Below are 27037 nucleotides of genomic sequence, written 5' to 3' on the forward strand. Positions count from 1 at the left end.
GGCGGTGATATCGTCATCTTCATCGCGGTGGCGTGAATGGGTTTTGCTCACAAGAAGTCACCTACTTTCTCCCCGAATTCTGTCGGCTTTCTTCTCATTCTCTCCGTTACATGCTTCAGAATGTGGTGAGTTTTTTCCTCTCATGCGACGGCGATGTCAGAGGCGAGTTTCCTGCGGCTTCTCACATTCGCGGCTCTGCTCATCCACAACACCATTTCAGGTCTCTCTCTCTCCTCTCTCTCTCTCTCTCTCTTCTCTCTTTCTCAGTCTCTGTATCCCTCCTCTCTCTCTGTCTACGTCTCTTTCTCATTCCGGAGTCTCTCTCTGTCTCCCTCTGCTCTCTCTCTCTTCGTTCTGTTTCTCTCTCTGTCTCTCATGTCTCTTTCTTCCCCCTTTCTCTGTTTCTCTCTCTCATGTCTTTTCTCCCCCCTTCTCTGTTTCTCCGTCTCTGATGTCTCCTTCTCCCCCCTTTCTCTGTTTCTCTGTCTCTCTCTCCTTTCTCTGTATTTATCTCATGCCTCCCTCTATCTTCTTTCTTTGCTTCTCTCTGTCTCTCATGTCTCTCTCTGACTCTCTCTCTCCTTTCCCTCTGTCTCTCACCTTTCTCTCTATTTCTCTCTCTGACTCTCTCCCTCCTTTCTCTCTGACTCTCACCTTTCTCTCTCTTTCTCTCTCTGACTCTCTCCTTTCCCTCTGTCTCTCACCTTTCTCTCTATTTCTCTCTCTGACTCTCTCCCTCCTTTCTCTCTGACTCTCACCTTTCTCTCTCTTTCTCTCCCTGACTCTCTCCTTTCCCTCTGTATCTCTCTCCGACTCTCTCTCTCCTTTCTCTCTCTCTCTCTGACTCTCTCTCTCTTTTCTCTCTGCGTCTCTCTCTGACTCTCTCTCTCCTTTCTCTCTGCGTCTCTCTCTGACTCTCTCTCTGCGTCTCTCTCTGACTCTCTCTCTCCTTTCTCTCTGCGTCTCTCTCTGACTCTCTCTCTCCTTTCTCTCTGCATCTCTCTCTGACTCTCTCTCTCCTTTCTCTCTGCGTCTCTCTCTGACTCTCTCTCTCCTTTCTCTCTGTGTACTCTCTCTCTTCTTTCTCTCTGTGTCTCTCCGACGCTTTCTCCTTTCTCTCCGTTTCTCACTCTGTATCTCATCGCGCTCTCTCTCTCTGTCTGACCATTCCCTTCTAGATTAACCTGTTCACCATTTTCTTGCAGGGACGGAGTGGTACAACTCAGCCGCATACACCGAGGTAGGAGTCAAGCTACCTGAACTGAATCAAATTTATCGTCTCTCTCCCTCCATCAGTGATGGTTTGCACGCGCCATCTCTCCTTCTCTACTTATCCTTTCCCAGTGCAAAGCCTCGCCCGAGGCCCCGCTTTACGGCGGAGGGATCCTGCCCGACTTGGCGAGAGCGGTCGAAACGAACAACGAGACGGCGGCTTCGTCCCCATCCTACGTGCTAGACAACCTCGCCACAGGCACCCATTATGCCTTCTCGTGTGAGTATTTCCTGGCCAGGTCTTCATCTTCTTCCTGGCTCTGTAGAACTGTGATGATTTCCCTGTCCTTCCTATGATGTAAAAACAAAGGCTGGGTGAAGATCAGAGGCAGCGAAGAGGCCGTCGTGAAGGCTAGATTGGCCACGGGAAACGCCACCATCAGATGCATTGGGACAGCGCTGGCGAGGAGCGGTTGCTGGTCTTTTCTCAAAGGCGGCTTCGTTCTTGACTCGCCGCCCTCCGACACATCCGTTCTTTACTTCAAGGTGGGCTCTCTCTCCCCCTCCCTCTTTCTGCTTCTCTGCGTTTCTCTCCTTCCTTCTTTCTATCTCTCTGTGTCTCCCTCTTTCTCTCTCTCACTCTACCTCTCTCCCTCTCTCTCCGCCTCTCTCTCTCTCCCTTTGCACCTCTTCCTGTTTCTCTCCCTCTGAACCTCTCCGTCTCTCTCTCTGGTTCTATCTCTCTGTATCTCTCTCCCTCTCACTGTCTTTCTCTCTCTGGGTCTCCCCCCCCCTGGTTCTATCTCTCTGTACTTCTCTCTCTCTCTCAGTCTCGGTTTCTCCCTCTCTCTCCGTCTCTCTCTCATTACCTTTGCGCCTCTCTTTCTCTCTCTCTGGTTCTATCCCTATGGCCCTCTCTCTCTCACTCTGGCTCTATCTCTCTGTACCTCTCTCTGCCACTCTCTCTCTCTCTCTCTCTCTCTCTCCCCTTCTCTCCCTCTCTCTGCGCCTCTCTCTCCCCTGGTTCTATCTCTCTGTACTTCTCTCTCTCTCTCAGTCTCGGTTTCTCCCTCTCTCTCCGTCTCTCTCTCATTACCTCTGCGCCTCTCTCTCTCTCTCTCTGGTTCTATCCCTATGGCCCTCTCTCTCTCACTCTGGTTCTATCTCTCTGTACCTCTCTCTGCCACTCTCTCTCTCTCTCTCTCTCCCCTTCTCTCCCTCTCTCTGCGCCTCTCCATATCTCTCTGTACCTCTCTCCCTCTCATCTCTCCCTCTTTTCTTTCTTTCTCTGTCTCTCTTTCTCTCTGGGTTGAACTCCGCTGGAAAACAGAACGCCGGGAACAGGACTGCGGAGATTTCGATTGCAAGTGCCTCTCTTCAGCCATTCACCGTCGAGCAATGGAGAGCGCACCAGGAGGAGAACATCAGAAGGGTAAGGGATTTTCGCTTCTTCCCAATCATCTCTTCCTTTCCCGAGCTGCGGAGTCACGAGGAAGTGATCGATAAGCAGACGAGGAAACGCGTGGCGGCCATCCATGTCGTTGACTCGTCCGGAAAACCGGTGAGTCAGGCCGCCGTCGCTGTCGAGCTTGTCTCAAAGGGCTTCCCTCTCGGATCCGCCATCGCCAATACTATTCTAGACAACCCTCCCTACCAGGTCAGAACTCCTTCATCTCTCTCTCTCTCTCTCTCTCTCTCTCTCTCTCTCTCTCTCTCTCTCTCTCCACTCATCCATCTATGTATCTATCAATCCATCTATCTATCAATCTACTTAGCTATATATCTTTATTTTTTAACCCCAACCCATAAAATGTCATGCCAAGGGTCTTCTCCTTGATGGCCAGTCGAGTATCAGGCCTAGGTGGCCACGGATGCTTTGATCTTTGAGTAGTTACGTATCTCCCCTCGTCCGGATTTTAGGGGTCCCATTGTTTTACAGATCAATTTGGTATTAACTTTGAGTCCTTGACTCTGTGACCAGTTTTATATTTGATTTGTTTCATGTGGACCACCTGGTTTCTCTTTGATACTCTCCATATATCTCATCCGGGGAGCTAGTCAAGCCTGGACAATTTCTTTTTATCAAGTCCAACCTGGTCAAGCCTGCTCCAAAGACAGTCTTGAGCCCTCCTCCAACCATTCCTTCATTGTATAGTTTTGGTGCCAGTCAAGCTACTCAGATTTTCAAGCGGTCTTCAGAATGTATATTCTTATTCCGGATGGCCGACTGCCCCTGCCGCAGATGCTTAACTTCAGAGTTCCCCTAGACTTGATATCCAATCTAGCAAGCCAAGCGATAAATATATATCTATTTATTTATCAATATATCAACCTATGTATGTATGTAGGAGCAGAGATACCTTTGATCTTGGGGGGAAATCCATCCGTCTGTATCTCTAGCTCCATCTCTCTCTCCATCTATCCGTCTCTCTCTCTCTCTCTCTCTCTCTCCGTCTCTCGTCCTCCATCTCTCTCTCTCGCTCTTACTATCCGTCATCTTCCTTCATATCTCTCTCCCTATGTATCTGTGTGTCTTCCATCTCTTCCTCTCTATCTATTCGTCTCTCTCTATCTCTATCTCGCAATCTCTCTCCTCCATTTCTCTCTTGTCTCTGATATCTCTCTATCTCCTCTTCGATAGGCGTGGTTCTTGGAGAGGTTCAACACGGCGGTGTTCGAGAACGAGCTCAAGTGGTACGCGACGGAGCCGGAGCCAGGCCAGGAGAACTACACAACAGCAGACCAGATGCTCGCGTTCGCCCAGGCCAACGGGATCGCCCTCCGCGGCCACAACATCTTCTGGGAGGACCCCATCTACGTGCCTTCATGGGTCCGAAACCTCACCGGCGACCCGCTCGAACGAGCCGTGGAATCGCGCGTATCAAGCCTCCTGGGCCGGTACAAGGGCGAGTTCACGCAATGGGACGTGAACAACGAGATGCTCCACTACAACTTCTACGAACAGCGCCTGGGAAAGAACGCTTCGGCGAGGCTCTTCGACGCGGCTCGGCGAGCGGACCCTCTCGCCACCCTGTTCATGAACGAGTTCAACGTGGTGGAGACCTGCGACGACGATCTCTCCACCGTCGACGCTTACGTTCTTCGTCTGAACGAGCTCGTTCAGAGGGCTGGAGCTCCGCTGGCGGGGGTAGGCCTTCAAGGCCACTTCTCCCGGCCCAATATTCCCCTCATGAGGGCCGTGCTCGACAAGCTCGCCACTCTCGGTATGCCCGTTTGGTTGACGGAGGTGGACATCAGCAAGAAGATTGATCTAGAGACCCAGGTTAGGCCTCCCTCCACTTCTGTTGCCGACAGAGAATTAGATAATTATCTAGCAAAAAGATTCAATCTTGAACTGACTGGAGGGCCATCCGTTGGAGAATGTTTCAGGGAAATTATCTGGAGCAGGTTCTGCGAGAAGGATTTGGGCACCCGGCTGTGGAGGGGATAATGCTGTGGACGGCGTTGCATGGCGGCAGGTGCTATCAGATGTGTCTCACTGACGGCGAGCTCCGGAGTTTACCTGCTGGTAGCGTAGTGGACAAGCTGCTGGGGGAGTGGCAGACGAGAGCGGTGACGGGGACTAGCGACGAGTACGGCACGTTCAGTTTTGAGGCCTTCTTGGGCGAGTATCGTGTGCGTGTGATATCTGGGAACAGATCGGCCGAGTCGACTCTGTCGTTGCCTCAGGGGAACGAGACCAAGCGCCTCAGCATCCGAATATGAAGGATTCCTACCTCTTCTATTGTCGAGTTTTAAGGTCGTAACACCATTTTATAGTTGTGGTGAAATGTTAGAACCATTTGAGAATAATGGGGATAGCGTGATAAGCTATCAACAAGTGTTAGGCTCCTTACTAGGCGGCATTCCCTGCCCAGAGGCCTGCGTGAGTGTCATAAGGAATGAGTGAGTTATAAGCTATAAGCTATCAACATTTAAGGAATGAGCCATATTTAGTGCTATACGCACTAAGCGTAGTGATGCCAAACCTGATCTTTCAGGCCATCACCCCTGTATGTGGTGATACACTACAGACGGTGCGCGTGCCAGTTCGCGCTTAGGCGGAACGGATCAAGTGAAGTCCGCACGTGCTGGGCGCGCGGGCTGACAAGCGTGAGTATGCGCGCACTAAGCGCTGCACGCCAACGCCAAGCGCCTTGCGCGAGCGCCAATACCTTGCGCAAGCGCCAAGCGCTGCGTGCGGGAAGTTCTGCGCGCGAGCGCAAGACGCGCAAGTCGGGTGGTGTGCCGCTGGTGCAGCGCGCGGAGTTGTGCGGGGTGCCACGCAGCGGCCATGTGGGCAGCGCGCACATTGCATGTGCGGGGCGCGGGGTTGAGAGACATCCCACTAGGAGACTAAGGCAAGTGGTGCACAGAGAGTGCCGAGGCGGCATGAGAGGTCAGCGTGGGTGTTGGCGGCATGTGTGATCGCCAAGGCAAGGGCGGCCTATGTGATCGCCGTGCCTGCGGGCATGCAGCGCCCAGCCCAAGGGCGCACGGTAGCAGCAGAGCGGGCGCGTGCACGCGGAGCGGCGGCCTCGAGGCAGAGTGGCGACACTACCCTAGCGCAGAGGACAAGACGTGACTCCGTGACTCAGAAGAACTTAGCAGAGGACAAGACGGAATATAGAGAATATAGAAGAGGAAGCAGTAGAGATAGGAGGAGGAGCAAGAGGAAAGGGGAAGAGAGCCACTGAAGCTTGTAGGAAGCTAGTCGGCCGGTCTTTCTCCCTTGCTCTTTCTCTCTGTTCATCTCCCTCTCATGCCACTCTCTCGCTAGTGGCTATGTATGCCCTTTGTCTTTCTCTTTTTTGTCTTTCTGTCTATCCTTCCTCTCTCTCTGTCTATCTCTCTCTCTCTCCACAAAATCTCTCTTTCTCTCTGTGTTTGTGGCTCGTTCGCTCCCTCTCTCTCTCTCTCCATTTGTGGCTCTCTCTCGATATCTCTTTCTATCTTTCTCTTTTAAATGTATTTAGAAATTTAATGTAATGGATGTCATCCGTGACGGCCGTGCCGTCATGTCATGCGTCCAGGGTACCTCGTCACCGTCACATCACCATCATGTAAACCACGCCGCGCGTCACTGTCACTGTCACTACCTCTGAATTCCGTCACCATCACTACCTCTGAATTCTGTCACCATCACCATCATGTCATCCGTCATGTTTCCGTCACGGTGATGTGTGACGTGACGGATGACGATTGTTGTTCCCTAATGTGGGGTCCCAACCTACACCGTGTGCTCTATAAGATATATAGTTATCTTTGAACTCTATTATAGATCATCTTTCAGCATCGTCACCTTATATGTATAGGCTTTTATCGGTGTGAAATTCTCGAGTGACTTAGAGTATGATTAGTCATCAAACCATAATCCATCATTCAATTAATACAGATGTGTAATGGGAATAATTGGAGAACATCTTCTCCAATATTGCTACTACCATGGACATAGATTTTATGCATCTTCTTCTTTGAGTCAATCTTCTCTTATACTCTGGGAGAACAATCCTATCTTGACCACTCAATCACCATCATGTATTTCTTACTATGTTCGAGGTAAGACATGTGTGAATTCCACGGCTAGGGTCTCGTGCATCATAGTTAAAATATGGGAATTCATACACAATATGTCATTGGCGTCACGTCAATGGACCACTTAGGCAGATGTGACTACCTCTTTGACACTTTGGTACAACACATTAAGGAATTCATAAAGATCACTCCAGTGAACACTTTCTCTAAAGAGCACCAAATGTTTGTCCTTAATGTATCCACACTAATGGCTACAAGAGCAACCATACTTATCATATAAGTAGTGCCAAAAGTCTTATTCCATCCTGTGAATAGGTTTGGTCCTTTCGTGCAACCAGTGCAAAAAGAGTCCGATGTGCAGTCTGTTTTGATTTTTTGGAGCGCACATCGGACACTTATACAGTAGTTCGCATCGCACATCGACCATGGGCTTGTGCGGTGCGAATGTGCGAATCTGTCTGATTTTTTTTAAAGTGCGGCGGCGGCTATACTAGTATTGACCATGGGATGCAGTTTTATAATTTTTGTTGTGGTATACTCTGTTCGACTGCGGTTTATATCTTCCCCCTCTGTTTCTCGTCCATTTTCGTCTCTACTGGTATAGCAAATAGCAAACCTTTGCTTTTCTCTCTCTCTCTCTCTCTCTCTCTCTCTCTCTCTCTCGCTCCCTTCTGGCATAAAGTCATGCATTCCTCCTCTCTCTCTCATCTGCTATTGGATGACAGAAATCATACTCTCTCTCTCTCGTTCCTCTCTCTATCGCTGTTCTCTCATTCTCTCATTCCTTTCTCTATCGCTTGTCTCTCGCTCTCTCATTCATCTCTTTCCCTCTTTCTTTCTCGTGCTCTTCTTTCTCTCATTCCTCTATGTTCCTCTTTCTCTCTCTCTCTCCCTCTTCCTCTCTGGAGCTCTTCTCTCTCTCGTTCCTCTCTCAATCTCTCTTCTCTTTCTAATTGGCGCTCTTCTCTTGCTTTGTCGTTCCTCTCTCTTCTCTCTCCTATTGAGGAGCTTTACTCGCCTCCACCGAGTCATAGCTGTGGAGTCAGCGAACTCGGTGTCTCAAGCAGTCGTCTCTTCATCCGCCGAGTCAAAGCTGTGGAGTCACCTTGGCGATCTTCTAATAGGGACTTAAAAGATTAGTTAGTAAAATCAAATAAATAATATATACTCGTTAGAGATTAGAAAATAGGATTCAATATAAGTTTAAACATAGAATAGGATTCAATATAGATAGGATCAAACTATAGATGGTCAGGATTAAATAATAGGGAGTTATAGCAGATATCGACCATGGGCTTGTGCGGTGCCCCCGATATGTTATAACAGACAAGATTAGATAACAAGTTTGTTATAAAAGACGGGTTTAAGGCACCGATCAACGGCTGTGATCGGTACACCCGATCTGTTATAACGATCAAGATTAAAACAACATTTTAAACTTGTATATCCGTTGTAAACTGTTACAACGGATATATACCATAACTACTTATAAGTATAAATATACAACCAATGTTACACTGGTGACTTACGGGTTAATACAACGATCTTGATCTACATCTTAGTCTCTTTCTCTCTTCTTCCTCTTCTATCTCTTCTCTTCTCTTCTTAGTTCTACATTCTTTCCCTTCACCTCTTGATATGGTGATTCGAGAAGAACAAACATCTCCCTCGTTCTCTCTCGTGCTCCTCTCTCTATCTTGCGCCTCTCTCTCCCATTTTCTCTCTCTCGTTCATCTCTCTCTCTTCCCTCGCTCTCTCGTTCTCTCTCCCTCTTTCTCTCTCTTGCTCTTCTCTCTGTCTTGTTCCTCTGTCCCTCTTTCCCTCTCGCGCTCTTCCCTCTTTCTCTCTCTCATTCCTCTCTTGCGCTCTTCTCTCTCCCTGTTTCTCTATCTTTATCGCTGTTCTATCTCTCTGGCGCTCTTCTCTCTCTCACTCTCTGTCGCTCTTCTCTTATCCTCCTTGCTCTCTTGTCTCTTCTCTCTCTCCCTCTCTCTCTATCGCTCTTCTCTCTCTTTCTCGCTATTCTCTCTCCCTCTCATTCTTTCTCGCTTTAAAGTTCCGTGGTATCATTTAACAACAAAATCTCCGTTCTTCAAGTGAGACTCAAAAGTTAATTCCAAAGTTTAACAAAAAAATCTAAAAATATTTTGAGTTGGCGCAAAACTAACATAAAAGTTCCGCAGTACGATTTAGCGAACAAAATTGCCTCTCTTCAAGAGAGACTCATTATTAATTATACGATAAACAATAAAATATCCAAGGGAAACTCGTAATTAAATCTACAATTAGCAGAAAATCCATATTTTGACTCGAGAAGAACAAAATATAAAGAGTCCGCAGTATGATTTAACTAACAAAAAATCAGCTTTCTTCATGTGAGCGTCAAAAGTAATTCTATGATACAAAAATCCACAATATATATCGACACGAAGGGAGACTCGTGATTAAATCTACGCTAAACATATAATCAATTTTTTTTTCGTAAATGATTCAAGAAGATCAAAATATAAAGAGTCCGCAGTGTGATTTAACGAAGAAAAAAATCACTTTCTTCAGTTGAGCCTAAAATTAATTCTACGGTAAACAAAAAGATCCAAGATAAAATACCGACATGCAGAAATTATAAAGAGTCGGCAGTACGACTTAACGGAGAAATCAAATTTCTTCAAATGAGCCTCAGAATTCATCTACAATAAAAACTAGATTCAAGAAGGGGGATAATAAAATTCAACGAGGGTTATTTAAAAAAATTAAATTCAACGAGGAGAAAATTTTAAATCAACAAGGAGAAAATTAAAATACCGACATGGACAAAATATAAAGAGTCCGCAGTCCGATGTAACGGACAAATCAATTTTCTTCGAAATTAATGTACAATAACAACGATAGAAATAAAAGTCAATGAGGAGAAAAATTAAAATCAATAATGTACAATAAAAAATGAAATCCAAGAAGGAGAAAAATTAGAATCAACAAGGGGAAAATTAAAATCAGATTCACGCCCGGTGGGACTCGAACCCACAATCGCCTGATTAGAAGTCAGACGCCTTATCCATTAGGCCACGGGCGCCTGTTCTTGTAAGGCATTCTAATCACTATATAAGCAAATAAAAACAAATCAAAACCTTATCCCGAAGGATCCGAAGAGATGGTGCTTTGCCGACGACGGCCCTCTTCTCCCTCGTCGAAAATCTTCCGAGGAGGGAGAAGGAAGAACAGCCGAGAAGCCCGCCATGGACGAGCTCCTCCACCTCGCCTGCATCTCCAATTCCCACCTCTTCTCCCCTCTCCTCCACCCTCGCCAATGCCCCTCCTCCCCTTCCTCCTCCTCCTCCTCTCTCCCCTCCCCCCGCCGCCCCCTCCCCCGCGCCGCCGCCCTCCGCTGCGCCAGCAGCCTCCTCCCCTACCACCCCACGCTCGCCCCCCCCACAAAACCCCCAAACCGTAACCCTAACCCTAGCCAAGAACAAGAAGAAGACGAGGTAGCAGAAGAAGAGAGCTTCCAAGAGAAGGTGCTCTACCTGGACTCGCTCGGCGTGGACCTGCTGGCGGCGGCTTCGGCGCACCCGCAGCTCCTCTCCACGCCGCTGGCGGAGCTCCGCGCGACGGCGGACTTCCTCCTCGCCGCCGGCGGGCTCTCCGGCGCGGACCTCCGCCGCGTCTGCGGCATGTGCCCCGAAGTGCTCGCCGCCGGCGGCCCCCGCGCGCTCGCCCCCGTCTTCGCCTTCCTCGTCCGCGAGGCCGGCGTCGACGGCCTCCCCGCCCTCCGCCGCGCCCTCCGCCGCCGCCCCCGCCTCCTCGTCTCCGACGTCGCCTCCCGCCTCCGCCCCACCCTCTACTTCCTCCAAATGCTCCGCGTCCCCCACATCGGCCTCCGCCACGCCTCCCTCCTCTCCTGCAGCGTCGAGGACAAGCTCCTCCCCCGCCTCCACTTCCTCCAGGCAATAATTCCATCCCCCGCTAACCCTAATTCCATCCCTAACCCTAACCCTAGCTTCTTCTTCTTCGTCGTCTTCTTCAGGGCGTGGGATTCTCCCCCAGGGAGGCGCGGGCGATGGTGAGGAGATTCCCGCAGCTCTTCTGCTACAGCGTAGCGGGGAATCTTGAGCCCAAGTTCGACTTCTTCGCGGTGGAGATGCGGCGGAGCTTGGCGGAGCTCAGGGAGTTCCCGCAATTCTTCTCCTTCAGCCTCCGCGACCGGATAATCCCCCGCCATCGCCGCTGCGCCGAGCTCGGCGTCTCGCTGCCCCTCCCCGCCCTCCTCAAGCCCGGGGAAGATCAGTTCGCCGCCCGCCTCCTCTCCTGCGTCAGCTCCTCCCCTCCTCTCCGCCGATCCCCCCTCTGGTGCGATCGCTTCTCAGATTGAATCGAATTGAATTGAATCGAATTGCATTGCCGGAAGAGAACTGGAATTGGTTGGTTCAATCATATGTTGTGGAGAAGCCTGGTCTCCTCGTTGGGGGTGATGTCGTCCATGGGCAGCAGCGAGCTCGGCTTGGGATTGGCCGTCATCTTGTTCCACTCTTTCTCCAACCGGAAGAACACCCACTGAAATCGCCGGAAGATCTCCAGCGCCGTGATCGCGAACACCGTCAGATGGTTGTGCCGGAGATGGGCCGAGAGTTTGTACGTCCACGTGCACCGCAGCACCAGGTTGCTCCCGATCACCCAGAAAAAAACCTGATCGATCCGAGAAGAAACTCCCATCAATCAATCAGACTGATCGCATCCGTCCATGGAATTTATGTAGTGCAGGGACGCGGACGGGGACGATTTTTTCGTCCTGAGACGAAAAATAGTCCCGTCCAAAGGTACGGACAAAAATCAGGACGAAAATTCGTCCCGGGAACCACTGAACGGGACAGTTTTCGTCCCATGGGACTAAAAACCGTCCATCTGGAGGTCTCGTCCATTGGACGGACGAATCTGGACAGAGAACCACCAGATTCACGTCCGACGGTTGAGATGTAGCCACGTGGCCACGTAATGACAATTTGCATGGAAGTCCCTATTTTTTAGGTGCGTGCAAACGGATAATTGTACACATAGCCCTTCACATTCTCTCTCCTCCGTAATTCCCTAAAAACTTAGAAAAATCTATATTAATATATTAAAAATATAAAACGGGTTTTTTCGTCCGGGACGAGGGACGAGACGAAAATTTGTCCGGAGAACTGGACGGGACGAAAATTCGTCCCTCCGTTCCTGCACTGAATCCAGACGTCCGACGGGTCGAAATTTGCCCCGTCCCATCCATCGTCCACGACCGGGACGATCCGGAACTATACATGATGGAAAGGAAAAAAATACCCATGCGCGGCCGTAGAACGCGGAGGAAACGAGATTAGGGTTCTTGAACTTGAAGATCCTCGTGAAGATGCTGCCGAATCACCCGCTTAGAGATTTTCATGTATTTTTTAGAGATTTTGAGAGAGGAAGATGGTGGGTACCTTAAATCCCAGTCTCGGGAGATGTCCCAGTAGAAGGAATAGAGAGAGTTGAGCACGCTGGAGAGGAGCCAGAGGGGGCGGTAAAAGCTCGTCCACTGGTCGGCGAAGACGTGGTATTTCAAAGCGGATAATCCGATCACCGGAATCGCCGTAGAGTACTTCAACGCTGAAGATCACGAGTGAGATTTGAGTAGACATGGTTGTTCTGTTCTGTTCATTTGAAATGAACAAAAAATTCGAACAAAAGAACCGCACAGGGCCTTGTTCTTTTTTCTCTTCTTTTTATAAATAAAACGAACAAAATTTACACATTCGCACAACACTAAAACAAAATTTCACACAAAGCGAACAAAAGAACTGCAAATGAGTCTGTGCGGTATTCTGTTTGAATTCGTTTTTTGTTCTGTTTGGAAACCAAACAGAGTGATTAATTCGCACAAGTTCGCACAAAAAGAATGTAACGACCACTCCTAGATTTGAGATTGAGAATGAAAAGGAATGGTTAGATACCGTTGAGTAGACAGGTTTTCTCCTTTGAGTCGCTGTACTGGCGCAGGCATTGGAACAGACGGAATAAATAGGGTAAGACCAGAACGAAGGGAATCGCCAAGGCGTGACTGCCACAGACAGAGTCTGCTTCGAACCAGGCGATCGTCGCCACCTGGAAGATCACGTAATCGATGGCATGATTAAATCGAATTATCAAATTTGATTTGTGATGTAAGTATCAGAAAGTGGGATCCGTACCTGCCTGTTTACCATCCGACAAACTGAGCGCTCCAGATCTGAGAGCACCTGCAGACGGGAAGATGTTTTCCACCCGACAGTTGAGAATTCAGAGGATTAATCGGAAGAGATTGTTGGCCGTACCTTGGACATGGAAGTTAATATGTCGGCCAAGAAAAAATCAGAAAAGGAAATAGCCTGCAAATTGAAACCATGGAGTCAAGTTATTGCACGGAAAAAACGAGGAGAGTTTCACAAAAACTTTCAAGAAAAACTATGAAATTCCTCATTCGAATACTTTCAATTAAGATAAATCTACAACACGAGATTTTACTTGATTCACCGTTTGGAGTGGGTATTAACGACAATTTCAATTTTTTTTTTCAAAAAACTACCAGTTTCAACCTTAAAATTTTTATCATAATACGGGAAGATTAGCACGAGAGCAAACTACAAAAGAGGATTCAAATACATGTAATGTTAGACAGAAGAGCTTACCTGTAATGGAAGTACTATGCGCCATAGAGTCCTAAGAAAGTAATACCGCGATGACAAATGAAAGATATCAAAAGGGAATACGAGAACCATCAAAACAGCTGCATATAGGATGACCTGGATTCATCAGAATAAAAAAAAGAATCAGATTCTGTTAGATGTAATTTAAAAAATATATTCATAAAATTTTTACTACTTAATATCCTTCATAATAACACTTTTAGTTTAAGTTGAGGAAGATACGTGACAGGAAATTTGAAAATTCGTCCCGGGGACATCACTTTAAAACCAACTGATATCCAAAAGACGAGATCGATCTCTGTAACAATTTTCCTCCGCACTTTTGCCTCTAAACGGTCCTAGCTGGGCCGAAACGAACGGGACATTCAGCTTTTGGATTACTGATAACTTTTATTGCATAACATTTATCCATTGGGTAGAACTGTTCGACATAAATTTTATTCATGGCAACTTTTCATAATCTCATCAGTCTTCATTGGCCATGGGACCCTATGTTACTAACGGTACCAAATTAGAAAAAGAGTAACAAGAGAAACATTTTTCTAACGACTGAATTTCCGCACGAGCAGAAACAAAATGGATATAGGATATCCGCACGAAATTCAAATTAGTCTCCTGCTGACAACGAAAATACATGCCTAAGAAATTTACTATTTGAGAATAAATGATCAAAAAGAACATTGCACATGAATCAAGACCTACATCCATTTGAGCTGAAGGAAAAGAAGAAAAAAAGCTACTCGTAAAGGAATATATGATAATCCTCATTCGTATCCGTGTAATTTTCTAAGCATAAACGGAATTTTTGGAGGCCTTCGGATGACATTTTTTTGATAAAACCTTTTACGTGTAGTTTTGAACAAGTAAGGTAGATGACAAAAGGGAGTAGATATTATACTGGTTGAGATGCAGCCAATGAGACTTCCCCATGCGAATAAAGGTAAATGTAGGCCGTCATGCTCGTCGGAACTACAACAGTCATCCAGACTGCGCACTGAAACACAACGAATGAAATATCATTAGTTTCTCAATACATTAAATATATAAAGACAAAAAAGCAATCAGGTTGAAAAACAAATTTGCAATCAAGTTTGTCATTAAGATAGCACAATCATACATCGACGTCCCCAATAATCATACATATTAGAAGGCCAAAACTGAATAACCTAAATGGGGCATAGTGCTCTTTTGCTTACCTTTAAATAAGAGGAAGGCAAGAATATGGAGACTGTTGACATTATTGTCTCCTTTCCTTTTTCTTTTCTTCTTTCTATTATTAGCTCCTTTCTATTATTAGCCCATTAAGGGCCCTTTCTATTATTAGCCCATTAGGGCTCCCTATAAAACCCCTTGTAATCTCTTTGTTTGAGTATCAAGAATTGTTCTTTCTTCTTGTCTTCATGGTATCAGAGCCCTAACCCTAACCCTAATCCGGGTTCCTGGGCTCGACCGTAGCTCCGATCTCTGGTGTTTCTACATTCGCCACGATCTTGAGCTCCTTCTCCTTCCGGTTGGCTACCTGCTCCTGGCGGCGCAGCTTCTTTCCGGCCACATTTCCCACTTCCCGCACCGCGCTCCCTCCTCGGCTGTGCTTCTCTCTCGGCAGCGTACGCTTCCCTCTCGACCGCGCGCTCTCCTCTCGGTCGCGGCCGCGCTCCCTCCTCGACTCTTCAGCCGCGCACGCAGCCAATAGCCGCGGGCGTTCCTGCAGCCGTGTGCTCCTCGTGCGACACTTCATTCTGTGATCAAGATGACGGAGCCTGTATCGGTTTCCGGTGTGACGCCAGCATCGACGCCACCCAGTGTGGGTCAAACGTCAAATGCTTCGGAGGCACCTCTTGAGTCGGGGAATTGGTCGGCTTCACCTGGACCGTTTTCTCTGCCTCGGATGCCTCCAGATGGGATGTTCACCGGCTTTAACCTTCTTCAGTGGCAGCAATATGTCCAGATTACTCTCAAGGGACGACTGATGCGTCATTTACTTGAAGAAGGGCCTTCCAAGACAGACTCCAAGTACTATGACTGGCTAGACGTTGAAGGGGTGGTCCATCGATGGCTTTTGGATAGTATTTCACCGAGTATCAAGGGTGAATTTCTGTCTCTTGAGTCTGCCTGGGCCGTGTGGGAAGCGGCCCTTGACATCCACTCCAAGAAAAATAATATTGCCAAACTGTATGAGCTAGTGCATCGGGCCGCCAATCTGCGTCAAGGAGACAGGACGATCATGGAGTACAGCACAGAACTCATTTCTCTGTGGAATGAGATTGATCACTACATGCCTTCGGACCCTCACTCGGTGGATCGCAAGTACACTCTTCAACTTCGGGTTTTTCAGTTCCTTATAGGACTTAACCCGGAATATGAAGCGGTACGGGCTCAGCTTATACACCGGAAGAAAGAGCTTTCCTTCAAGGATGCGCTTCGCAGCGCGAGAATTGAAGAATCTCGCTTTCAGCAGTCCCAGACCCCAGCTTCTGCACTTGTAGCACATTCGTCTTCCTCCACGCGCTCCTCGGTGACGACCACATCGACTGGAGTAGGACCTTCGTCTCATGGTCCATCTACTCGGACTGAGGAATCCTCCAAAGGTGATCCTTCCCTTTTCTGCAATTATTGCAAAAAGCGGGGTCACTCCAAGGAGACGTGCTTTAAGCTTCAACGGAAGCGAACACAACAGAGCAATCTCGCTACGGTTGCACCTTCTGTTAACCAAGTACCGATGCCTGGTCAAGTGCCTCTGTCCTATGGTCTTCTTCCAAGTAGAGCGTCTTCGGCGAGTGCTTCTCTTCCCGGCTTTACACCTGAAGAAGTGGAACGTCTTCGGCGATTGCTTGACCCTCCAGTCGTGGGCTCGTGCTCTCTAGCTAACGCGGGTATGTCCACCATTCCTTCTCCTCCTCCTTCACCATCTCCGTCGTCATCATCATCCACTTGGCTTCTTGACTCTGGTGCCACTGCCCACATGACACCCAATCCTAGAGCTTTTGTGACCTATGAACCCGTTTCCGGCTCCTCCAAAGTTAAAACAGCTTCCGGTGATCTTCTCACTGTGGCTGGGATTGGTCATGTGTTTCTCTCTCCTTCGATGAACCTCACTAAAGTCCTTCATGTTCCACGGCTTGCTCATCATCTTCTTTCTTTATCCCGCCTTGTTCGTGATCTGAACCAAGATCTTACATTCACTCCTAATACCTGTTTTTATCGTGATAAGGTGTCGGGGAGGACGATTTCCATTGCTGAGGAGCATGAGGGTCTCTATCTTGTTCGATCTCCCTTGTCTCCCCTCGCTGTTGCTGCCGCTGCAGTTCCCCTTTCGGCGTCTCATGAGCGTTTGTGGCTTCTCCATCGACGCCTCGGCCATCCATCCTTTGCTACTCTTTATCGTTTATTTCCAAAACTTTTCCAAGGCCACTCTGTGGACCGCTTTGTTTGTGATGCTTGTCGAATTGCTAAACATCATCGTACTACGTATCCTATTTCTTCTTCCCATTTGACGACTCCTTTTGCTCTCGTTCACACCGACGTGTGGGGACCCTCCCCTGTTCATAGCACGTCCGGTGCTCAGTGGTTATGTATATTCATTGATGACGCTACTCGTTTCACGTGGGCCTATCTCTTGAAAAATAAATCAGAGATCTCCCTTGTTATTCCTCAGTTCTACTCTCTCATTCAAACTCAATTCTGCACTTCTATTCGTCGCTTCCGCTCCGACAATGCCCGAGACTATGTCAATTCCACGTTAAGTACTTTCTTCCAAGAAAAAGGCATCATCCATGAAACCACATGTCCTTACACCCCCCAGCAAAATGGAGTTGCAGAACGAAAATTTCGTCACATTTTTGAAATGGCTCGGAGCCTCTTATTTCACATGCATGTGCCAAAGTATTTTTGGGCTGAAGCTGTCCTAACTGCCATTCATCTTCTCAACCGTCTTCCGTCTCGCGTACTTAACTACTCTACTCCCATTGATTGTCTCCAGCATTCCTTCCCCAACATTTCTCTCCGAACCAATCTTACCCCTCGTGTCTTTGGGTGCGTTTGCTTTGCTCCTAACCACCATCTTGGTCGTGACAAGCTTGATCCTCGGGCCATCCAATGTGTCTTCGTCGGCTATGCTTCTACTCAAAAGGGTTATCGATGTTATCATCCACCCTCTCGTCGATTTATTGTCACCAAGGATGCTACCTTTGACGAATTCTCCATCTTCTCCTTCTTTACCACCTCAATCAGATCCCCTTGAATTTCTTATTCTTCCTAACTCATCTCCCTCGTCACCAGTCCCAAGTCCTTCCTTGCCTGTTCCTCTCGAAGAGCCTCCATCTGATATTCCCATGAACACCTTGTCCTCTGATCCTCTGCCTGCACCAATCCCAAATCCACCTGTCCTTACTAAAGATCCATCCTCTGCTTCATCGAACCCTCCTGCAGAGTCCCCATCGGATCCCTCTATCCCACTATGTCGTGCCCCTTTACCTATACGCCGTTGCCCGCCAGAAAACGCTTATGGTATCACTCTTGCTCGTCGCAAGCCTCGTGTTCCTCCTACCCCTGAAGTTCCCTCATCCTCCTCATCCACTCCTCTTGAAAATCCTTCATTAGCACTTTTGTCTTGCCCTCATCCTTCTCCATTGTATCCATTAGCTGCATCCATCTCATCTCATCGTCTTTCCCCATCCTACCACGCTCTTCTCACCTCCCTTGACACTATCTCCCTTCCAAAGACGGTGGACGTAGCCCTCTCTCTTCCTCATTGGCGTCGGGCAATGGAGGAGGAGCTACAAGCACTTGCCCTAAATGACACATGGGATCTGGTTCCACTACCGCCGGGAAGCACTTGGTTGGCAGTCGTTGGGTTTATGCTGTAAAGCACAATTCCGACGGCTCTATTGAAAGGCACAAGGCACGTGTTGTGGCGCAAGGGTTCACCCAACAGTATGGCATTGATTATCAGGAAACGTTTGCCCCTGTGGCCAAGATGAACACTGTCCGGATTCTCTTGGCTCTTGCCGCCGATCGGGGCTGGATATTGCAGCAATATGATGTCAAGAATGCTTTTCTTCATGGTGATTTGACTGAGGAGATCTATATGGCCTTACCTCCTGGATATGCCTCCTTAGTGCCGTCTACTCCGAGTTCAGTTGTTTGTCGCCTGAAGAAAGCGCTGTACGGTTTGAAGCAATCTCCTCGTGCTTGGTTTGGCCGTTTCACAATGGCCATGAAGAACCGGGGATACCGTCAGTGTAATGGAGATCACACGCTTTTCTACTGTCATTCCACGTCCGGGGGAGTGGTTATTCTTCTCGTGTACGTGGATGACATTATCATCACAGGTGATGATACGGAGTCCATTACTCAACTGGCTATGTATCTGTCGTCGGACTTTGCCATACGTCATCTTGGCCCATTACGATATTTTCTTGGTATTGAGGTGGCTTATTCTTCGAGTGGGATTTCCATCTGTCAGCGGAAATATACAGTGGATCTTCTTTGCGAGCTGGGAAAGGAAGACTCCAAGCCTATTTCGACACCAATTGATGTGAGTCATCGACTTGGTGCGGATGAGAATGAAGATCCGGCTGAGCCCGGACAATATCGAAGACTTGTGGGCAAACTGCTCTATCTCACCCACACCCGTCCCGACATTGCATATACAGTGGGTGTTCTAAGTCAGTTTATGCAGAACCCTCGAATGAGTCATCTTCATGCTGCCCATCGCCTCCTCCGTTTCTTGAAGGGCACCATTGGCCGTGGATTAATGTTTCATCGTCACAGTGGTCTGCGTCTAGAAGTCTACACTAATGCCGATTATGCAGGATCTGTGGTTGATCGTTGGTCGACCTCTGGGTACTGCACCTTCTTGGGAGGCAATCTTATTACTTGGAGGAGTAAGAAACAGAAAGTGGTCTCTCGATCAAGTGCTGAAGCGGAGTTCCGTGCCCTTGCGCATGGTCTTTGTGAAGCACTTTGGATTACCCAACTGCTTCGTGAACTAAGGTGTCCAGTTTCTTCCCCTGTTCAGCTGTTCTGTGACAACAAATCGGCTATCAGCATTGCTCATGATCCCGTCCAGCATGATCGTACAAAACACATTGAGATCGATCGACATTTCATTAAAGAGAAGCTTGAGTCGGGAAATTTCTGCACGCCATATGTTCCGTCAGCTGAACAGCTTGCAGACATCTTCACCAAAGGGCTTCATGCCCCTCAGTTTGAGGAGCTCTGTTCCAAGCTGGGTGTGGAAAACATCCACGCTCCAGCTTGAGGGGGAGTGTGGACATTATTGTCTCCTTTCCTTTTTCTTTTCTTCTTTCTATTATTAGCTCCTTTCTATTATTAGCCCATTAAGGGCCCTTTCTATTATTAGCCCATTAGGGCTCCCTATAAAACCCCTTGTAATCTCTTTGTTTGAGTATCAAGAATTGTTCTTTCTTCTTGTCTTCAGAGACACCAGTACGATCGTTCTCATAGATGACCAAACGAATCTGTGTTTCCTTGACCTTTTTCGGGATGCATTGGAATTCCGTTTGGAATTTTCATTCATACACGAGATCTAACTACATGTCAAATTAGCCAATGAACGAAAATTATGAGCCATCGTCTCATCAGTGCACGAGGCGTTGTTACTTCAACAGCCTTCCGTGATCAGAAATGATCAGTATAAGGTTTAAAATATATGTTCAATACGAGACTCACTCGTCCAGGTTATTAGAAGTGGGTTTTACAGTTGATGGGCTTCATTTTTTGAGATTCAATATAAACAAGGCCGGCACAAGTTGGCCAATGTATTTGTGTAGAGTACATGACGTGGATGTATATTACTTTGAGGCAGTTATTAAGAGTCAACTGCTTTATTCGGAGTAGATTAGGACTGAAGCTCTGGGGGAACTTAACTACGTATAACTAGACGTGGTTTTCCGAACAGAACAAAAACGAATTCGCACAGACCCGTGTGCATGTTTGGATTGTGCGAATTGTGCGAATTTTTTTAGACATGTTTTTTAAAAAAGACTTGACATGATTTTTCCCTCCCCCTACTCCCTCGTAGTCATCGCTCTCCCTCTCTCTCTGTCTCTCTACTGTGTCGTGCCCATCAGTCTCGCTGCTCCGGCCGCCGGATTGGTTCCGTCCCGTCGCAGGACTTGATCAAGCTCTTCCAAGCGACGTTTGCTCTCCGCCGTCCATTCGAGCGATTGGTGGCGGAGAATATTCCCAGGGAAGACGGATGCCATCCGATCTGCAACATCTCTGATATCTTCCTCTCATGGAGTGATCTCTGATATTCCCAGGGAAGACGGCCTGCAGCTGGTATTGTTCTTCCGTTATCTTCCTATTTTCTCGTTCTATAATTTCTGTTCTCTCTCTTTCCCTCCGTAGACAGACATCAAGGTGTCTATCAGAGATTCATCAAATTCCTCAAAAATTGGTGTTCGAATTGTGCGAATTTTGTCGCAATTTGTGTAAATTTTACGATGTGTGCGAATTTTGTTTGAATTGTGCGAATAGTGCAAAAATATGTTCTAATTTTTGCACAAAAAGAGAACAGAACAAAGAACAAGGCCCTGTGCGGTTCTTTCGTGCGAATTTTTTGTTTGTTTTAAACGAACAGAACAGAACAACAATGTCTATGTATAATAAAGCGTGATCTACGGAGAGCACTGTAGCTCATAAAAAATTCCCCAACATCAAGGTCTCTCACTCCATAACCTCTCCTGATTTATCTATCATCCCGATGATCATGTATTAGGTCGCACGGGCTTCTAATTTGATTCAAGATTGTATCTGGGAAGAATGAGCGGAAAGGATAGAGAGTGAGAAAAGGCATATAAGAGAGAAAGACTCAAGTTTACTAATAACGTAGGACCAGTACATAACTTCTTCCCCCGACTCCATTCATTAAGCACCTCGAGACTGTATTTCCCCAAGAACTGACCTAACTGCCCTTATATCATAGCTTCCTCCCAACGGCGTTGTATAGACTGTTAAAAAGTGGATCCAAAAACACACGGAAAAAATGTGCAGATCCAGAAAAAATAAGACATCAACCTTGTCTCCTGCTGGATTACTGCAAACACCTAGTGTCCCAGCATCGGCAGAGGATTATACTTCTACAGATTTCATTCAAAAAACCCCTAAGTCTAGGTTATTCAAAATACAACTAAGTTTGATAAAAACATCTTAGACATTTAACAGTACTCAGGTAACCCATGAAGATCATTGAAAAACTAAGATTAAGAAGTAGGGACCAACTAGGAAATTTCAAGCTTTTGAAGGAATAAGGGCAGCCACATATCCAATATCAATAATAAGACTTCAGATTTATGTCAAAACCTGCTGATGAATCTGGCTAACAAGAGGGTCTAATAAGTTTCGTATGAATGGTACTGACATCATTTCAGTCGGCTCCGAAACGCCCTGCCCAACATAATCTTCACTTCCTCTGCCTTAATTTCCCCTTCTCACCCATCTCTCTCAATTATTGGCCACCCAGGCGATATTGCACATCACGACGGAGAACCTCTCATGTCTCTGCTTGCCATCTGATCCCTATCTTCCTTCAAGATTTCCCCCTCATATATTCTGTGGGTATATCTCTCATCTTCCACTCATCTATCCATCGATCCATCGAAACAATAGGAGACAACATTGTTTGGTTGAACTTTTCATTTCCTAATTCAGTGCATCAGATAATACCATAAGTGGGTTCTCTCATCGTATTATGCTTTGTTGAATTCAAAAAAATATTTTTCTTTACAATCCAGATTCACATTTTCTTCACCCTGAACTATAAGCATATCACCTTTCAACAAATTCGATTATACTATAAGCAAAGCAGGTGATCCAACAAAACTCACACAAAAGTCAATGGAAAGCAGTTGCTGATGCAAGTAATGGAAAAACTGAAACAAGAAAGCCTCATTTCATGAATCATAGAAGGATATTGAGAAAGGGAGATCATTTCTGCTACCTTCCATATGTCCCAATGAGTGAGGTGACTGTGATCAATATCAAAGATTTTTGCGTAGTTAACAGATGATTGAGAAAAGACCCACAGATTGATTCCCCACAGCCAGACCATAAACGTCTGCAGCAAAGAAAGCAGAAATATCCGGATTTATTTTCAAGTGAAGTTGGTGTAAAGTTTCTGAGGAAGAGAAATAGAACACTCACAATAAGGAGAAGAGGATTATAATACAAAAATGCTTCATAGATAAACAAATCTCTGAGGTCAGAGCTCATTCTCATAACCGACACCCATGCAACCTGAATTTAAGATCCATTCAATTTTTGAATTCCAAAATGGAAATTGAAAATAAACTGACTGTGATGCTGATGAGTACTGACCCGACAACCAAAGACGATCCAGAAAATAAACAATAAAATCTGCAAGAAAGAAATATTCCACTATGCGTGAGCAGATTTCAAGTAGAGTAATGACAAAAACACAGAAAGCATATGTAACAAGGAAAATCAATTTTTAGCTCTGAAATGAGCGAAAGATCACACGTTTCTAAAGCCTTACACCTCAACAGAACTGATTTTTTATTTGCATCGAAGAATACTGGAAAATAACGAATTTTTTGTTTGAGAAGGCACTTTAATAAACTGGCAACGTGAAAAAAGCAAGTAAAAAATGTTACCCGACAAAACTAATCCGTAGGCCTGAGAAAATGGTACTGAACCGGGAGAGGCTAGACTTGAATTTTGATTCACAGATTTTTTTGGTCGTAAACTTTTCACTCATGAGCATCTAACGTCGTTTCTAAAAAACTTCAACGTAGAGTGTCATACTAAAATACCTTCTGTGACAGTCAACATTTTATACCCTGAACATTTTGGAACAATAGATTATGTAATGACCTCCTTCTGCTCACCACGGTCGGTCCCCAGTCAAATGGGAGAAGCAAATATGAAAGCTTGGTTAAAGTTCCTTAAAGAAACTTTGGCTCATAAGCTTGGCCAGTGGTTATTTGCTTGACAGCACAAAAGTAGAATATCATGATTTCTTTGTTACCTTAGAACTGATGTAGTAAGAAGCAGCCTTTTAATCAAGATACATGCTCCGGAAAGAAAAGTTTTAACTCAAAATAACTGATAACGAGAAATTATACGTGGGGAAAATTATTAAGTTGGCTTTCGAGGAAAAGGCGAAACAAAAAAATCAGAGCAAGCACAAAAAGTTTCATAAATCAATTAAAAGGCAATGTTTAAAAGTTATAACCTTGAATCTCCATAATAATATTGGTGATGGAAGCACAGATGCCGCACTCATTGAAGAAGAATAAGAATCAATTTTCATTTCATGAGAATCAACAAGAGAATGTCCTTCCCCCCAGTCCCCAAACTCACTTGATCCTGAAAATCAAGAACTTAAATGAACTTCCAACGGTGATTAGCGACATCTACAGCACATGAACGCAAGATTCTACCAAGTTCCGAAAACAGATGCTTGCTACCAGTCCGACGAAGATGTGGATTGCTGCTTAAGACAGCCGGGGGAACTCCAAACATAAGTAGGGAAAAGTCAAGAACTTCTCTCCTGATTACACTGTCCCGTCAAAAGCCTAAGGTGACAATCATCATCTCCAATGTCAAAATAGCTTCGTAAAATCAATGAATAAAAAATAAACATTTAGGTGAATAGCCCGAAAGTCTGAAGAGTGTATCCTATTTTTCAACTTTGAACGTAAAAGAAAGGATGAGATACTATGATCTCAAAGAAACCAATGCAATGAGAAGTGGCAGGATAGGACAATCCAAAATTACAAGAAAACATTGGAAACTTTTTCCGTCAGCTATGTCAAGAGGGGGCAATCGCGGAGAATGGCCAACGGTCCGCAGAAGAATCAGAAAATAGTGCCATTCATAACAGTCGTCCCCGATAACTACGTTTAAATTCTATATATCGGGCAAGAGATGTTTTCTTAGCTCAGAAAGAACGATCTGGTAAAATCTGGGCACAAAAGTTCGAGGCCGTTGAACGAACTAACATCCCATTGAAATATCTAAGATTTCGGATCATGAAGTCTTCGGCGCAGGAAATTATCGCGTTGCATAGGCCGAGAAAGCTTCACGAAGCGGAGATCAAATTCCGCCCATACAGCCTCCACTTGAAAAAAAAACCACCAATTCACCATGACAGTCGGAAGCATAAAAACAGCCAACTTCGCGGTGAAATGGCAAAGAAACGCTCATCCCGTATCGCCACGACCGGATCCACCGAAACTAAAGATAAAATTAACGTCGCAAATAGTAAAAGAACGGCGACAGAAATCATCTCTATAGGCAATTCCACGAAACTCGTTTAAGATCTCATCTGCAGCTCCACGGTAATATCGTAGACGCAACGTAGATCTAAACGGTGCAAATTTGGCAGGAAAACGCACCGTTCACAGCGACTTACCGATTGAAGGATCGCTGAATTCAGGATTCTGGACAGTATGCGAGTTTCAGCCGGTTCTCCCTCTCCGACAACGATCCACGCGCCTGGATTGGAGAAGACGGAGTCAGAACGAGAGCCTCCCTCGAGCGCCAAGCCCTCATTTACTACGTGACAACTTAAATATCGCCACGACTTTCTAAGTTTTTAAATCGTAAATTAACAACGATTCAAACGCTACGTCAATTTTTAAATGCTAAATCATTTTAAATTTTCTTAATTGGGTGTTAAGTTTAACACAGCAGAACATTAATACGCCAAAATTAAGGATCATAAAGAATTTGTCTAATGAACTGCACTATATCCTTGTGGAGATGAATATTTTAGACTTCCCATTTTTACAGAAATATTATACTCATTAAGAAGTTTAATATGATTTGAAATCATTTTGGGATTTGTTTAAGATTACAGACCACATCGATGCGAGAGCATTTACAAATATTTATGAGGAAATCATGTGGTTTTTTTCTGACAGAAAAATCAATAAAAAATAAATAGAAGCCCATAAATACAAAGATGTGAAACATAACAATTATAAACTGAAAATTAATTTGATTATGTTTATAAATGATGATTTTAATCTTGGTAGTAACAGGGCTACTGGTGCCATACACAATGGAGACTTGCTACACAGTGGTCAAGCACAGCGCCTAATGTTGTTTATCGTGGCTTCTCATATCCAGTACAGCTAATGCATTTATGAGTTTGATCCACCAAAATAATGATGGCTGATAAATAGAGAAATAGAGAAACTGATAAATCAGCTGACTTCATCACACCTACAATGTCCTCCCTTTTGGGTAATTTTGCAAGGCTTTTCACCCAAATTTTTAAAACATTTTTCAAATTCAAAACTCCTCTCTCAAAACATTTCAAACTCTTCTCTCAAACTGAAGTTCAATCAACTTTTCTAGAACTTATTTGTCTGGTCGTGGTTGGCCATTGCACAAGATGTCTACGTGTTCATTGATCTAGTTGGCCATTGTGAAACACATTAAATATCAATACAGAATACTCTAAATTTCTGCACTGTATTTGTTCAAGATGAACTCAGAATATTGAACAAACTTCTCATGAAAATTTACATTGTTGAACAATATGCCTTAAATACTATTTTAGACTTTTCTAGATTTTCTCTGCATCATTCGATTTTCTAGACTTTTCTAGACTTTTTGAGAAATCAAGGATTTTCTGGAGACTTAATGTCCAAATCATATTCATCTCCTACAAGTAACTCTTTAAAACTATTTTGTCCCTTTCTGGCACTATTTTGATTTACATTGTCAATGAATGCTAGGATTGAAGCACCTTGAATTTTATTTAGATATAATGGAGCTCGAATCAAAATCTCCTTCTTTTACTGTAAAACTTTATAATAATAAATTGAATCCTTAAGCAGTCTCACAAGAACTCGAAGCTTAGTTCTCAATGAAAAATTTCAAGCCGTTAGCATCCAGGAGTTATTTTAAAATTCTACTATCTCGATCAATGAAGCCTCTTGTTTTCAGGAAATCTCCTCTTTGGTAGATAACTTGATAATCATTATTGACATCACGATTACTGATAACATGCAAATAAGAGCTGACAAACTGTTAATTTCATCATATATTTGGAATTTTAATACTTAAAAACATAAATTTTTAATGCATGTTATCATGATTTTAGGTTAAAAGGAGAATTTCCCAAAATTTTAAGATAAATAATACATTTGATAATTAACTAGGTCAATATATACATTTTGAACGTTTTTAAAATGATTTCTAAAAGACATTAAATGTTAAACCGACCTGTTTCTATAAGTAGAAAGAAGTAAACAATAAAAAAAAATTTAGAAATGAATAAATTGGTCTTTACGCGTTAAGAAACATTTTTTACAATTTATTTTAAGTATTTTTCTTAATAAAAAATTTTTATTATTGAAACTGGCCCTTATTGGGCCGGTTTAAACGCTAAACGTTTATTAAGTACATAGGAAACCTCACCGAGCAATGCCCGGGCGAATCAGAAGGCAGATACAGAGCCTGGTGCATGATACAGATACAGGGCCGTGCATGTCGCGCACCATGTCAAGCACGACGCGCAACACATGTCGCGCGATGTGGACCAATCACGCACGACATAATGCTGTCGCGTGCATCACGTGACATGGACGAATAGGAAT

The 27037-nt window shown here is 45.4% G+C and overlaps 3 protein-coding genes, 1 long non-coding RNA gene and 1 other non-coding gene across 6 annotated transcripts in view; 3 read left to right on the forward strand and 2 right to left on the reverse strand.

Annotated features, from left to right (window-relative positions):
• The window catches only part of LOC144702412 (Glycosyl hydrolase family 10 protein), a 5213-nt gene extending 58 nt beyond the window's left edge, over positions 1-5155 (forward strand). Inside the window, exons 1-9 of one of the 2 annotated variants that reach the window (XM_078574448.1) lie at positions 1-40; positions 120-220; positions 1206-1240; positions 1345-1492; positions 1583-1758; positions 2543-2644; positions 2723-2869; positions 3854-4495; positions 4603-5155. The exon at positions 1-40 is cut by the window's left edge and continues 58 nt beyond it. In XM_078574448.1, the coding sequence (XP_078430574.1) occupies positions 154-220; positions 1206-1240; positions 1345-1492; positions 1583-1758; positions 2543-2644; positions 2723-2869; positions 3854-4495; positions 4603-4938 (1653 nt within the window). In that variant the 5' untranslated portion in view covers positions 1-40; positions 120-153 and the 3' untranslated portion in view covers positions 4939-5155. The remainder of the gene's footprint in view (positions 41-119; positions 221-1205; positions 1241-1344; positions 1493-1582; positions 1759-2542; positions 2645-2722; positions 2870-3853; positions 4496-4602) is intronic. The other variant, XM_078574449.1, reaches the window with a different exon arrangement.
• Positions 5156-9744: 4589 nt separating this feature from the next.
• Positions 9745-9817, reverse strand: TRNAR-UCU (transfer RNA arginine (anticodon UCU)). Its single transcript has one exon. It is a non-coding gene; the product is annotated as a tRNA-Arg (tRNA).
• Positions 9818-9879: 62 nt separating this feature from the next.
• EMB3114 (Mitochondrial transcription termination factor family protein) lies at positions 9880-11201 on the forward strand. The gene is made up of 2 exons (XM_078574452.1): positions 9880-10688; positions 10769-11201. The coding sequence occupies exons 1-2, from the start codon at positions 9981-9983 to the stop codon at positions 11111-11113; spliced, it is 1053 nt and encodes a 350-aa protein (XP_078430578.1). The 5' UTR covers positions 9880-9980; the 3' UTR covers positions 11114-11201.
• On the reverse strand, positions 11117-24999 carry LOC144702415 (EXS (ERD1/XPR1/SYG1) family protein). Its single transcript, XM_078574450.1, has 14 exons — positions 24841-24999; positions 23867-24001; positions 23659-23792; positions 22782-22820; positions 22608-22700; positions 22405-22521; positions 14338-14433; positions 13422-13535; positions 13068-13121; positions 12945-12992; positions 12708-12858; positions 12198-12363; positions 12058-12127; positions 11117-11427 (listed from the first exon to the last, which is right to left on the reverse strand). Exons 2-14 carry the CDS (start codon positions 23946-23948, stop codon positions 11173-11175), a joined length of 1419 nt encoding a protein of 472 aa, XP_078430576.1. The 5' UTR covers positions 23949-24001; positions 24841-24999; the 3' UTR covers positions 11117-11172.
• LOC144702414 (uncharacterized) lies at positions 16211-16926 on the forward strand. Its single transcript, XR_013581245.1, has 2 exons — positions 16211-16312; positions 16651-16926. It is a non-coding gene; the product is annotated as an uncharacterized LOC144702414 (long non-coding RNA).
• Positions 25000-27037: the final 2038 nt, after the last annotated feature.

This window comes from Wolffia australiana, chromosome 4 (genome assembly GCF_029677425.1).
Source record: "Wolffia australiana isolate 7733 chromosome 4, ASM2967742v1".
Lineage (NCBI taxonomy): Eukaryota > Viridiplantae > Streptophyta > Magnoliopsida > Alismatales > Araceae > Wolffia > Wolffia australiana.